Source organism: Suillus plorans (assembly GCF_016647745.1).
Source record: "Suillus plorans strain S12 chromosome Unknown HD556scaffold_19, whole genome shotgun sequence".
NCBI classification, from domain to species: domain Eukaryota; kingdom Fungi; phylum Basidiomycota; class Agaricomycetes; order Boletales; family Suillaceae; genus Suillus; species Suillus plorans.
This window is the reverse complement of record NW_024537403.1, coordinates 139,862-154,674: the sequence shown is the minus strand read 5'-3', so window position 1 is coordinate 154,674 and position 14,813 is coordinate 139,862. Positions and strand designations below refer to the sequence as shown.

Below are 14,813 nucleotides of genomic sequence, written 5' to 3'. Positions count from 1 at the left end.
CAAGGATGCTGTGTCTTGCGTATGCCAGGCATGATAGTACGAAATGATGTACTGATTCCTCTCGTTCTTCGCAGGCCGGACATATCGGGAAGGGTGATCTCGATATTCTGTGGAGATATTTGTTCAGGGGGGATATGTCCTGTGCGAAGTTGGACGAGCAGAGATGGTAGACTTGTAAGTTGAAAGCTTAGTCTGGAACACTAATCGGGACACCGCGTTCCATGTTCATACTGGACGCCAGGCTGCTAAATTTTGAAGAGATGCGTCAGCTTTATTTCAGTTCTAAGGAACAGTGCACTTTCGTTAGTCACACGCGGCTTCACTGAGGACGTGTAGGAAATGTTCAATCTGTATCAAGTCTACGCAGACTCTGCCAAAGTCTGGAGGATCTGGAGACACGTCTGTGGTCGGAAAGTTCCGAGCGTTCAAAGGCCTGCCTGCATGACCGTAACCACTCTGCCGTCTACGTCAGCCACCATCACGCATCCCGCCATCTATGTCAACCGTCATGCCAACCTCGTCATTTTTGTCAGCTTGCCGTCACGACTCTGGTCACCTGGAGGACATAGCAGCCGTAGACCGAGAGCTGCGGGCAATGGCATTACGTTAGGTAAAGATCCTGATGGCGGGTAGGCGGGATATAGTGAGATCGTGCGGTGGCCTTGACTGACTTCCCGACACTTTCTGAATCCGAGAAACTCACTGGCCAGGGCAGGACACCCGTTTGCATAGATCTCACACAGACCGGCCAAAATTCGTACTTTCTGGCTTCCCTGGACTAAATATTCAAGGTTTCCTCAGCGCCACTTTACCTAAGACGATCATATGTTGAAGACTCAGTGCGCGTTTATTTCTCTCACTGTATGGCACACGGCGCAAGAGCTACCTCAAGGGTCCAGAACTGCGCAGAAGCGTTAGATGGGATCGCTCTCAAGGCCACGAGATCAACTAGGAATATATGGGCGAGACCATGGGACAAGAAGGGTTTCCTGCAAGGGATCAAATATTTGATTGTCCGACATCACCTAAGATACACAGCAACGTCCATTAACAGTAATGTCGTGCACGTAGCACAGGGATCTAAACGGGGGTAACGATGGTGTGTATCTATAGGAGAACAAAAGAATACAAGAGAACTGCGACTGAGTCATGAATTTGACGGTCTTCTTTCTGTGCGGAACATAGCGCGAGCGTCGTACTCCGCTCTACCATCCCAAAATCAAAATTCTTAGAAGAACTTCTGTTGATCATTACCGAGAGCAAGATGTATGTGCACGTAGATAGTGGAGTTCCTTTCAGCATGCAAAAACATGACCTCCCTAACTCACGGCAGCCCATCTGAATTGACAGTACTAGAGTATTACATTATGCATATGAATCTCTAATATTAATGACCGGACTCAACTGAAATCGATTTAGAGAAATAAGTCAGGGTCACGTGCGTGAGTTGATGGGAACGCGTCGTCGGAGTCACGAATTAACCTGCAAGTCCACAACCGCCACATCTACATCGGATTAATGATCGATGGTCCACCACATTTGCGCCACATTCGTCGACCGGATATAAGGCAAGCCGAAATCAGACGTTTTCCTTGTCCTCTTACGTTTCTCTCCCTCACCAGCTCTGCTCACAACACTCAGTCAGCGCAATCATTGAACACCTAGCGTCATGTCCCCTGCTGGCGAGACAAGCACATCGGCTACTCCACCACGCGCTAATGCATTAAGTCAAGGTGGTAGTAAACTAGAGTCCACCCCAAACAGCCGTGGGGCTTCCGTCGTTAGCGAAAACATCAGCTTGGTCGGTGTCCAGTACGTACCTTTCTTGCTCTTATGGAGTAGTACTGACGTTCCACGAAGGGTTAAGGAGGTCTGGCCGTGGATTCAGCGGGACATCGAGCAGGCCAAGCAGTGCAAGGCAGATGCCATGCTGCAAGCCCTCCTACAGCGCGCGTCTTGCACGCCGGAGACGAAACAGCCCGAGCTCCTGCAAAAGTGCCTGAAGGAAGTCCTTCCGGTTTGCAATGGACAGGTCTCCGCTGGAGGCATATCGTCTTCGGGCATCGAGACAGCCTTGAAAAAATAGTAAGCGCTCTTTCGATTATTACACCTTTCTACGCTTACAACGATTGCAAGCGCATGTCCAGGAGTAGAAAACGACTTCTACAGCCCTTTTATTGAAGCCACGAATATCGCGCTCGCTTGTCTCGAAGAGATCAAGGTCGACGGAATGTGTGTTCCCGTTACCACCGTGGACATGATCTGTCAACAAAACGATATGCCCATGTACCAAACCCACCAGAAGCTGAAATCAACTCGGAAGCCAGACGCTTTGATTCTTCCTTTAAACAGCGCATGCGCCCCATTCAAGGATGAGAAGGGCGGAAAGAAGAGCAAACAGAAGAGCAAACAGAAAGACAACGAGAAGGGTAACGCGAAGTATAACGAGAAGCACGACGAGAAGCACGACACAAAGCGCAAGGCTCATATGGTCAAGGATGCAAAGGAAAAGCCGCCAACGCCATTCCTCTGGGCAGATGTCCTAGCTTGCATCGAGTTCAAGAGAAAGACAAAAGGGATTAAAGCACCACCCTCTGCGTATACAGCGACAGACTATGTCCCTACCAAACCAGAATATCTGCCGGTGGATCATCTTAAGGCTCAATCCTCTGCGCCAGATCCTTCGCAGACCCCAGAAACACAACCTGCGTCCGACACTGCACGTAAGTGATTTCATTTTTGATTCCAAAATCAAACTAAATCAGCCTAGCAGCAGTTAGATCTTCTGGCCTTACTGCTGCACAGACTTCCAAGGGCGGGTCCAGCTCCAAGCGCAAGGCCGCAGACACTTTGCAATCCGCCGCGAAAAAACCCAAGGGCAACTCCGACGAGCCAGATGTGACGGTTCAGACTGGTCTGTACGCTGCCGAAATGTTTGCGGCCAATCTTGCCGTTCATCATCTGATCAATTTTATTATCATCGGTGGGTTCGTTCATCTGTCGACATTGGTCGCGCTCTTACCACCGCTTTTTAGACGATGTGATCTGGACCTGGTATTATGATCGCCAGGGCACCATTCAAAGCTCTGGCATCAACTTCATTCAAGACCTCCCACGATTCATGGTTCTGCTGTATGCGTTACAACGCTTCAAGGTTCACGATTGGGGCCGAAACAAGGACTTTCTCCCAGTTGAAGTTGAGGGAAAACAATGCCACGAATTCGAAATCAAGGACGAAGATCTTGGAACAGTGGATCTGCTGCTTCATAGCAGCCACGATGAAAGAGTGACGCACTACGGGTTACAAGGACGGGCCACCAATGTGGTCCCTGTCACTAGCGAAGCGCTAACTAAGAAGTACGGCAATTTACAGGATGGGATGGTAGCCAAAATATTCTGGGGAGAGGCAGATCGCACTAGCGAGCCGGAGATCTTGAAAAAGGTTGAGGAGATCGCTAAGAGGCACGCAACTGTCCAAGACCATGTTCCTGAGCTCCTTTGGCACCACACATTCATGCATCCCACGTCCGCCATCCGAGAAGCGCTTGATGTTCCGGAACCCACCACGGGCAGTCGTGTTCTCTACATTCTCGTATTCCGCAAGCTCAAGCCAATCAAGGAGCTCCACGCCCATGAGCTTTTCGACGTGTGGTACCAATGTATTTTATGTACGTGTTTTTGACGCATTTATAAGGCTCTTCGTTGACATGGCGTGCAGGTCACGTCACTCTGTGGAAGGAAGGGGTCTATCATCGTGATGTTAGCCCTGGAAACTTGATGTGGTACAAGAAAAACGGCAGACTGATCGGTGTCTTAAACGACTACGATCTATCTTCATTGGCTGATGACCCGGGTCCACGGGGCAATGAACGTACGGGCACGGTACCGTTCATGGCGCTTGATCTTCTCACCGCGAAGGCTCAACGAGGTGAAGTCAAACACTTATATCGCCATGATTTGGAGTCGTTTGTGTGGGTTTTTACCTGGATTTCCATGCGTTACGACAACGGAGAGCTTCTACCTGGATCGCGCCCCGTTGATGCATGGGCAACTTTCGACGCTGTGACGTGTGGCGAGAAGAAGCAGGCATTCCTGACTTATCTCGAAGACTTCAGACCCTCTCACATAAAGACGGTCGTTTGGTGTTTTATTTTAGCTTGTTTCCAGGTGCTTGACATCGAAGCCTCTAAGCGACGTCAACAACGGCGAGCATTGGTTATCAAGACAGAAGAATCATACCAGGCGACCAACGACGAGGAATCAGTATCAAATATAGATGATTTGCTAGGCAAATTCACAGGCGACATAGCCTGGGTCAAGCTCAGCAACGCTTGCCGTTCACAGTGATTTTCTTTAGTTGTTACACTACATACTGCTTTACGTATTTCGCTACCTGCGTCAGTTACCCATGGAATAGATAGACTCTGGGCATCCTTTGTGTCGTTTTTAGTCTCGTCGTCCCAAAACGGTCATATATCTTGAACCTTGGCCGCCTTTAAGTTTTAAGCTTTACCTGGACCAGCTAGTACCACAGGGAAGACTCATACCTTATACCTTGAATTTTTTTCCATCCCATCCTCAGACATTTTTGACATTTCAGCAAGCTATCTCTTTGGACCAGGAGGTTTCTGTCCGTACCGTGGTATGTTGCTCATGTTGTCAAAAGATTTGCTGTGTCCGCGATTCCGAGTCGTGGTTCACACTAATACCGTGACCGTATCGACGTGCTCTCGGCCAGAATCTTAGACCCGGTTTCTGATATCATCGCTGCGAAGCAAGAGACCGCAAACATATTCCTTACACGTTCAGAAATCTCTTATCTACGGCAACCCGAAAAGCACTTGGCGTTCGAAAAACAACCAAGGGCAGCGCATGCTCTACATCCTCATTGCAGTATTCGCAGTTCCGACCCATCGTGGCAAACACCTTTACGACGTGTAGCATCAATTCATATTATGTACGTGGTTCATTGCGTCTAGTATGTGACTCCCTGTTGAGTTGCGTTGCAGACCACAGTGATATCTCGAACGGAGGGGTCTGTCATCGAGATGTCAGCCCTGATAACATTATGGATTACTTGAAAACAGCATTTTGTTGCGCATCTTCAGTGATTATGATCTGTTGACTGCAGCGGACGAGCGCAATGAGCGCACGGTGGGACAGGCACGGGCTGCAAGGGGAACCAAGGCCAGACCTCTATGGCGGGAGGCTACGGCTCTCTCTATCGAGGACAGACTACGACACGCGCGAGGACTACCGACTACGAGCCAGGACTCCTGCCAGAGCGCCCTGCTCCGACGGGCACAGTGCCATTTGCGCGCTCGATCTATCACTCCGGAGAGCCAAAGAGGCCAAGTCAATCACATCCATCGTCACAATCTCGAGTCATTCGTCTGCATTTTTACCGTGTTCTCCCTGTGTTACTAGGATGACATTATCTGGTCAACGGAGTCTCGTCTCCTCCATCTATGGTAACTGCAGGTGCTGTCGCATATAGCCGCAAGAAAGCATCAGTTTTGAATGACTTTTTCACAACAAATGTCGTTCAGGTTGCATCCATAGATCTAAGCCTGGAAGTCGGTGGTGGAGTGCTCGTCAGCACTCAGAAGAGATCTCGATCGTCGTATAACTATCAACATTGAACTGGAGCTGGCATTAGAACCAGGGGAGGTGGGCGCACGGGTTATGCATTGCATTCCTAACTTACTATCAATCTATTTCCCTGATTTACCGAAGTCGTACATTGCAAGTACGGTCTCGCTATGGTTCAGTAGTCTGATTAATAAGTCACAGTCTACACGCAAATTCTTCTTTAGATTCTATCCGATACCACTGACAGGTATATCTTCGTCTGATACAGGTGTCTAAAGTGACTATGATTTGTTGACATTGTCAACTACGACGGCTAAGCGAAACGGGCGGGCCCCAGCGGATTGGCATGCCATTGTCAATTTGTATCGTTGTGATGTCGAGTGAGTACTTCTTCGGAATTTGTGTGCGTTACAAGTGCGGAGTTATCTGACCTTGCCGGCCTCAGCAATCGAGCCCAAGGCTTCGATTCACGAGAAACTCTATGCGCTGTAGCCCGGGCATGTGGCAAGGGGAAGTCATGGCAGAATGATCCGGCACGCTACGGACTTTGAAAATGTGTGTGCTCACTAGTCTATTAGTGAACAGCCCGCCAATAAATACCCTCAGCCATCATGATGAAGAAAGAGCCGCGGGATGGCAATTTTTTTGGGGAGAATCATGGAAAATGATTCTCAGATGGCCATGTTCCTCAACTGGTTCGGCCACAAGTTCACAAATTCCATGTCAACAGTCCAAAACGCCTCAATATGCACTCCAGCACCAACCACGAGCAGTCACGTACTCTACATCCTCGTGTTCCATACGCTACACCCCATCACGAAGCTTTACGGAAAAGAGCTTTTTGGCGTCTGGCGTGTATACTATGTACGTGTTTGATTAAACTGGTGTGGCTCTTCGTTGACATACGCGCACAGGCCACCTTATTCTGTGGAAGGAAGGGGTCTATCATCGGAATGTCAGCCCTGGAAACATGATGTGGTACAGGAAAAACGGCAAACTGATTAGTGTCTTAAATGACTACGATCTATCCTCGTTGGCGAATGCATTGGGTCCTCAGGGAAACGAGCGTACGGGCACGGTACCGTTCATGGCGCTCGATCTTCTCACCAAAGAGAGTCAACAAGGCCAAGTAAAACACCTATATCGCTACGATCTGGAATCGTTTATGTGGGTTTTCGCCTGGATTTTCTTGCGTTATAGGCAGGGAGTCCTTCTACCGCGGAGATTGCGCCCTCTCGACGAGTGGGCGACCTTAGACGCTATTGCATGTGGCGAGAAGAAGTCAGCCTTCCTGACGGGTTTTATCAATTATCTACCCACGGACCTCCGAACTTCTCAATCGGCCATAGATTTGTCTTTATTGGCTCTCCTTGTGGACTGTTTTCGGGTGCTCCAGGCAGCTAACTCCAATCGCGTCGATGCCATCTACCATAACCTCGGAGTTGAGCTGGGATGGACGGAAGGCACGTACGAGCAGATAGATGCCGAGGAAACAGTGTCGGATATGGATGATTTACTAGGCAAATTCACAGGTACCAAGACGTGGGTTAAGCTCAGCAACACTTTACCTTTATAGTGGTCGTTACACCACATATCGTTTTCTGGGTTTCGCTACCTGTGTCAGTTACTCATGGAATGGACGGATGTTACATATAGATCATTCTTTGTAGTTCTGTCGTCCCCAAACCATCAAACATAGTACGTGCGTTTGTTCTGACAAATTGATATAGTGCTAGAGTATATAGATAGATAGATCTTCAATATTGGTACGACTGAAGTGAAATCGATTTCCAGGCGTCAAATAAGTCAGACCTGATAGGAAAATCCACCACTGAAGTATATATTATCACAACGTAAGTCTGCATTATGCTGCAAAAATGATTATACAACTTGAGTCCTAACATTTTCCAGAAACCAAGTTAGTGTCGCAGCACCTTGTCGCGCAGCTGGGCGTCACGGCATATCGCAGCACCTTCTTTCCGCAGTAGTCGCAACAGTGGCACAGCATCGTCATGATGCCCTATTTTTAACAAATTGAGACGCTGGCACTACCTGAGTACAAAAGGTCCTGCACCCCATGAGAGAATAACAGCATTTCGCCGGTCAAAAAATGACGTTCATGAAATCCAACTCCAAAGGTGTCGCTGTCGTCACTGGATCCGCGCAAGGAATTGGACGCGGCATCGCAATACGCCTTGCAGGAGACGGCTATGACATCGTGATCAATGACTTGGAAAGTAAGAAAGACAACTTGGAGGAAGTCAAGAAGGAAATCATTGCCAATTTCCCGGAGCGGAGAGTGCTTACTGTGCTTGGGGATGTCACCATCGAGGAGGATGTCAAAGGCCTGATTGAAAGTGCGGTTAAAGAGTTTGGCAGTCTATGGAAAGCCGGACGCGCGCGCTCCGTTACATGATGTGACACGCACCAAATGAGGTAGTCACATGGTTGGGACACCGGACACCTCGAACACAAGAAAATTTTATAGTACCATACAGTCCGACGAGTACATTTTGCTGCAATCTAATGTTCTACTTCATCATCGTTCACTTCCTTGTCATTCTCGTCATTCTCGTCATTCACTTCCTTTACAAATGCTTTCAGCCCAAAACCAGGCCATTCACAATACTCATTGCAGGCATGCTGGGTTTCAAAATTGCTGACGGACGCCTCGATATTTCCATCGCCAAAAATATCACTCCCATTGCTGACCGACCTATCCGAACATCAGCATGTCAAGGTATTGAGTATCCGAACGGATAAAAAGACATACGGATCGGTCATGATTTGAGGATCCGTGAGTAGTACTGTACTCCCTGAATACAATGTTTCATTCCAGCCGAGCATTGTGTATCAATGAGACGTACCCTGATAGTCAGATATGAATGCGAGTTGGCTGGTCTTGACGTACTGGACGTGCTGTGTGAAAGCAAAAAATTCTGCCATGTTGTAGCCATAGTCCAATTCATCGAGCAATGGATTGGCATCCATATTGTGGATGAATTTGAGAAATGTATCATCACCACCCTCAATGAGCTCTTCGAGGAGGAAGGCAGCTCGCATTGACCCCGTCTTTGCTCCAGACTTGCTACCACCCTGACTGTAGCACAATGCGAGGCCAGCTTCCACAAATCAAACACGTGGGACCACAAATGGCGGGGGTTCGGGTGAAGATGCGATCGAACGATCAATAAAGTCGTATGTGAGCTGTAATAAAGATTTGGACCAATATAAGACGTTGGCTTCCCTGAATAACTTGGGTAGCTCGTCAGCGAGTGCATACTGGCCGACTTTATAATGTCCAGCCTTCACGGCAGTTGGAAATACTTTATAGAATGGACGTTTGACCACAACCTTATGACGAGGGGCTGATCCGAGACCGGTCCTGGGAGAAGCTGTGAGTGTAAGCCATCCAGCATGCGCGGTCTTGAAGCCACCAATTCCAATGAAGCCTTCCGTCGACATATCAATAGTCAGCTGTCCAATGGACGACTCAGCTGTGTCCACCGAAAACGAATGATACTGTGTGTTTCGCAAGAGATCGGTAATGGCACGGGTAGGGATGTGGTGGAATTGAACGTTTTCGTTCTGTAGTCCAAAAACTGTAAAATAATAGTAAGCGCTCGCCGCTGACACAATTTGAGAAATTGATGAATGTATGTACCTTTCTTTACATTTAAGTTGGCACTTCCTCCGATCTTCAAGACTTCTTTGAGTCGATCCCGATCGGGTGAACAGAGAGCTGCAGGAGGTACATTCTTCTTTCGAGGTGGAGAGGAAGCACCACTGAGACCGCTAGAGCTTTCAGCACGCTGGTGGGTTCTCTTGGTAGAGACTGTCGTAGAATTGTCACCGGTGGTCACTGAGGGCAAGAAAAGCTCATTCTCGGCTAGCGAAGTCGTTGCTAATGAGGGAACATGTCATATCCCGCATTCCGGACCAACATCTGACGACGTTCCCACGCCTCATCCGGACCTCCTGTCCATGTCTCCAGACCCAATCCTCTATCCGTCCGGATCCCTGTACTCCTGCATCTGATATCCGGACGCCAGATCTGATATCCACATCTCCGGATCTCCGGATCCGACCTATCTGTCATGTCCGAACCCAAACCTTAAATCAGCGCCCATCCCCTTATGGTAATCACCTGTCTCCGGACTTCCAAACATCCGGACCCGACCCACGTCTATCTTCCTTGCGTTCCGGACCCAGACCTATCACGCATTCATCTCCGGACATCCGGATCCGACCCGCGTCTATCTTCCGTGCCTTATCCCTTTGTATGTTCCTTCTTGAGTTAGACTTCCTCATTTTCCGTACCTCATTTCATCTCCGAGTTCATTTCCTATGATCCGTCTTATTTTCTAATACATTTCCACATGCTCGCACATAGCCTTACCCCTCTGCTTACTGATCTGCACAGACTTGCCTCTAGTATATAAACCCCAGTAGATACTCCTGTATTTCCTCAGTCTGAATATCATACACATATTAGTCCTCGCACTAGTCTTCACACTAAGTCCTCGTAACAGTTCTATTCCTCCGACTTAGTAATCATCCATCTCAGGCCTAGGGAGGAATTCCCTAGGCCGGAGCTCTGCTCCTCCGCTCCTCCGCTCCTCCGCTCCTCCACTCATCCACTCATCCGATCCTCCATTCCTCCGAGTTTCCGGATGTTCCTCCGGAACTTTCCCGCGGTCCTCCGGACCTATTCTGCTTCGGACTTTGTCCTTGCAGCCTTTCCTCTGTTTCCTTCTACTCAGGACTTGTCCTGAGTAGCCATTACACATATCCCCGTCAGGACGAAACTCCATCGTAATTTCCGGAAGTTCCTCCGGAACTTTCCCGCACTCATCCAGAAGTTTCTCGCACTCGTCCGGAAAGTCCTTCCGAAGTTTCCCACGCTTCTCCGGAAGTCCTTCGGACTTCACTGGACTTTCTCCGGACTTCATTCTGAAGTTAAGGGCACATACTCGGGTAAGGGGCGCAGCGCATGAGCTGAAGCCAAGCCCCTTGGAATCAGTCCTACCCTTTGTGCATGGTCTTAACAGTATATTCAGACTCACACCTTACCGAGTATACTGAATCCTTAGATCATACCTGAAATCGGATCCGACACCGTCCCTTGGAAACTGTGTATTCCTCCTCCGAACCCTCCATTTTCCTGTATCCCATTTCCGATGAAAACTCCGGATTTTCCGGAGCTCATTCTCCATTCCCTGCATCTGTAAACATCTGCCGGAATGCTCAATTTCCACCCTTCATGCTCTGCTGTCATTTCCACTTCAGTATCATGACACTCCGGTCCTGAAACCAAACAGGATTGTCACCTCCGTGGCAGAACAAATAGGTTTTCGGACTTGATGTCCTGTAATTCCCTGATCCAATCCTATCTTTCCGACGCCCCACAGTTCCCTGTAACTCCGATGTTTTCCGTTTCCGAACTATTTCCTGAACTGGCAAAGTCAACTCCGGAATGTCCCAAACATTCAACTCATTTGGATTCTCCTCGTACCACCTAGAATATACTTGCTCACCCACCATGATCCGTTGATCAATAGGGTATTTTGCAGACCTCCTTTCCGATTGGTACTACAGGAAATGCCTTAGACCTCCGACGTCAAATCCGCTTTTTTGCGGAACCCCTATCTTCGGACTAGCCATGTTTTCCTTCCACTGGTTGATTTCCAGTCCGCCTCCATGTTGGATGGCACCTCCTCCGGTCAAAGTCCGGACCCCTATCTACCATTCCTATCCGCAACCTGATTAGCATTCACCTTGTATTGGTCTCCACTACCCTCCTTGTAGAGGAACTCCGTCTTTCATGATGATTTTCCTGCCAAGTGTTCGGGTTTTGATTCCTCTGACAAAGGCCCGCTCAGGTTCCTGCCTCCGAATCCGGATGGCACTCTTTCCTCCGCTCTAGCCCCTATTTTCCCTTCCACCGCCCGGAAATTCTTTGTTGATTCTCCTCCGACATTGGGAATGTCTCCTGAAAGGGAAAATAGGAATTTTGCTTCCGTTACATCCTATGCAAATTCCTGACCATTTCCTGGCTTCATTATCCACCTCCGGACCTTCGAACCAAAACTCCGGAGCTCCTCCGATTCATTCTCCGGAAGTAGGTCCTGGAAAACCATCTGTTCCTCTCCAGAAGCCTGTCAGTTCTTACATCCGACATCCCGTCCGAATCAACAACTTTCCGAACGTCTCCGCGTTTTACCCCTATTTTCCGGAGTTTGTAACTCCGGATTTCTATTGGCTTTCTTGGTGAAGGTCCCCACCCCTCGGATCCATACCTCTGGTTTCCTCCTTGTCATCTCTGAACTTTTCCGGATCAGAATGAACATGCTTTGCGATTGATCTTTACTGTTACTGGTACCACGTCCACTCCAGTTCCTGCCCATTTTCCTCCGGGTCCAGGAAATTGTTGAAGATAGCTCCAGATAGCTTCGGATAAGCATCGGATAGCTTCGGATAAGCTCCGGATATCTTCGGATGTCCAGACTTTTCAGTACCAAAGTATTCTTTTGCATTATAGCTCTGGATAGCTTCGGATAACTTCGGATAGCTTTGGACGTCCAGACTTCTTCAGTACCAAAGAATTCCTTCGTGTTATAGCTCCGGATAGCTTCGAATAGCTTCGGATAGCTTCGGACATCCGGACCTTTCAGTACCAAAGTATTTCTTCACATTATAGCTCATCCGTCCATTCTGTTGTCAAATCTCCATGTTTCCGAAAGATCTGTTCACTCCTCCGCTCCAGGACAAGTTACACCTGCTCCGGATCCGAAACACTCCTATGGGTATTCCATGCCATAGCCCGGACATGTTTTATACAATTGTCCATCCTCCGTCCTCACTTTTCCACTCTGCAATCCTTCCATCCGTCCTCCCGTCCTTTTTTCTCCGGATACCAATGTCCGACCTTTACCCCTATTTCCGGAGCTCCATACTCCGGATTTCCGGTGGCTTTCTTCATGGAAGCTCCTACTCCTACCTCCAATGCACCCCTTGTCTCTGGACCGCCTCCATTTGGAATGGATATACTTTGCAATAGCTTGGAGTTGCTTCGGACCCGCTTCCGCTCCTGTCTTAAAATCCCTCACCATTCAATAGTGTCTTCTCTGGAATCTGTTTCGGATCCGGAAAAGCACTGGTGATACCTCCGAAGTTTTTAGCACTACAGTCCTGCGTTGCATTGTATCTTCCGTTCCATTCTGTTCACTCTTGTGACTCACGTCCAGTTTCCTCCGAAAATCCGAAGCTCCTGCCGGAACCCTGTGCCCATTTTTCCTCCATTGATGTTTGGAAACATCTTCCAAAAGGGGGGATAGGGACTCCGCTTGAGTATTCACTTCACCCTCTTCAGCTTGTATTCCATCCGGAATTTACTTGCTCCGTCCCATAAAAGAACAATTTCCACTGTCCTGCACAGTCATTCATGCATGTGCAGCTTTCCTATCCGACCCATGACCTATCCGGACCATTCAGTTGTATTTCCGGCCGGATCAGCTCCGGAAAACCGCGGGAAAAGCGCACATTACATTGCATATCATTCGAAAACATCCGGAACTATTCATCCATGATCTTTCTAGGCCATTGATAGTCATCCGATGCATTTGACTTCACTGCCTAGTGTTCCATCGTGTTTGACTGCACTTCCACCTCACTTCCTCTATGTTCCGATCCACCTCCTATGGGTTTCCACGCCATAGCCCCTATCATCCGGAACTCCGGAATTCCGAACCACTTGCAAACACCTCTGTCCTATCGCATATGTCTTGTCCGATGATCCGCTTTTCCGACTCAATATCCGTTCTGACTCCCATCGGATATTTCACCATAGACCCTGGCATTGCCAAACACTTACGTCCGGACCTCCTATCATGTTTTCCGACCACATCCGACCCTAATCTGACAAACCCACTTCCAAGTCCACTGTGTCACCTCCACCGATAAAACCGACTATATATCCCTAGTTAACGCAGTCGCCTGTTGCAGGACTTGCGAGCTAGAAGAAGCCGGTCCATTTCAATATCCACCTCCACCTGACCAGTGTTGACCTCCGGACCATTGATTTCCAGTCTGTTGCATCCCTTCCGAAACCTCCTGGAAAGCATTTCCGGAGTTCCATCGGAAAATCGTGTCTTTGCAGATGTTGTCAATCCACGCAATCTCCGGCCCATCAAACAGCTTGCTCCGTCCTTTATGAGCCTATACACTAGCTATCCTTTTGCTCTAGCAGCTGTACCAATGGATATCGAATATTCCGGAAAGACATCCTCTCTGTACTCCCATCCTTCCTCTGCATTTCCGACCCTCCGCGTTTTTGACCCTTTGTGTTTCTGATCTCCATGTTTCCGACCCATTCCTCCGCTATCATCATCCTTCCGTCCGACTCCTGTTGGTTCCCACGCCATAGCCCTACTCCGGACCATTTGGATCCATCCGCCCCATCATCAGGATTTCCATCCACCATGCGTGTTTATCAAAAAGCCTCGCACCGGGTGCAAAATCCTGCTATTTGCATTAACTTTCAGTGCACCTGGAAACTCCGCCCATGACCTCTCGCAGTGTGCAACCAAAGCTCCGGAACATTTCCGGTCTTAGGGGCTAATTTCCGGAAGCTCACAGTCATATCCAGCAGATTCCTCTGACGCACTTCCGGCTCGAGTGATAGCACACATCGCTGATTGAAATCCATTCAACCTCAGACCTCCGTACAAAGGAAATCACGCCTCATAGCACTCCTTTCTCACTTCCTGCACTCCAGAAGTTCATCAGTCATCATGCGATTACATCTCCGATCATTTTCCGGTCATAGGGGCTAATTTCCGGATTTCTGATGATGCACTTATCCTTAGCTGTACCTCAGTACAAGCTCTGCTTCATGGAGAAAGATATGTCTCACAGGACTCCTCCGTCACATCAGAAAGAGGCCTGCATCGCATCCACTCTTGCCCTCTTGTCCTGCACTCGCTGCATTTCCACTGCCCTGATACAACCTCCTCCGCTCTGAAAGCTTCCTCCGATTTTCCCACGCATTTTCCGGACTTCCAGTCACCTTCGGAATTATCCTCAAAGTGTTCCAGACTTCCACTCCGGAAACCTATTTGTCCTCACACCACATCACCATTCTTCACCACCGTCTATGATGTCCAGTTTCCAGATGAAGTACTAGGCATCATAATGAACCATGTGTGTGTCAGGAACATTTC

At 48.7% G+C, this 14,813-nt stretch overlaps 4 protein-coding genes across 4 annotated transcripts; 3 read left to right on the top strand and 1 right to left on the bottom strand.

Moving 5' to 3' along the window:
- Nucleotides 1–1,483: 1,483 nt before the first annotated feature.
- On the top strand, nucleotides 1,484–4,496 carry HD556DRAFT_292111 (uncharacterized protein). Its single transcript, XM_041310159.1, has 6 exons — nucleotides 1,484–1,812; nucleotides 1,861–2,085; nucleotides 2,137–2,723; nucleotides 2,777–2,983; nucleotides 3,036–3,668; nucleotides 3,719–4,496. Exons 1-6 carry the CDS (start codon nucleotides 1,670–1,672, stop codon nucleotides 4,345–4,347), a joined length of 2,424 nt encoding a protein of 807 aa, XP_041161798.1. The 5' UTR covers nucleotides 1,484–1,669; the 3' UTR covers nucleotides 4,348–4,496.
- Nucleotides 4,497–6,195: 1,699 nt separating this feature from the next.
- Nucleotides 6,196–7,246, top strand: HD556DRAFT_292130 (uncharacterized protein). The gene is made up of 2 exons (XM_041310160.1): nucleotides 6,196–6,456; nucleotides 6,507–7,246. Exons 1-2 carry the CDS (start codon nucleotides 6,339–6,341, stop codon nucleotides 7,166–7,168), a joined length of 780 nt encoding a protein of 259 aa, XP_041161797.1. The 5' UTR covers nucleotides 6,196–6,338; the 3' UTR covers nucleotides 7,169–7,246.
- A 347-nt stretch (nucleotides 7,247–7,593) lies between these two features.
- On the top strand, nucleotides 7,594–8,008 carry HD556DRAFT_1467672 (glucose 1-dehydrogenase B; the record flags this gene model as incomplete). Its single annotated transcript, XM_041308390.1, has 1 exon — nucleotides 7,594–8,008. The coding sequence occupies exon 1, from the start codon at nucleotides 7,703–7,705 to the stop codon at nucleotides 8,006–8,008; it is 306 nt and encodes a 101-aa protein (XP_041161796.1). The 5' UTR covers nucleotides 7,594–7,702.
- Nucleotides 8,009–8,115: 107 nt separating this feature from the next.
- Nucleotides 8,116–9,069, bottom strand: HD556DRAFT_1234744 (uncharacterized protein; the record flags this gene model as incomplete). The annotated part of the gene is given in 4 exon segments (XM_041297683.1): nucleotides 8,116–8,299; nucleotides 8,366–8,404; nucleotides 8,456–8,714; nucleotides 8,733–9,069. Coding segments are annotated over 4 exon segments (819 nt in total), but the record flags the coding sequence as incomplete, so codon positions are not given.
- Between the last annotated feature and the right edge of the window lie 5,744 nt (nucleotides 9,070–14,813).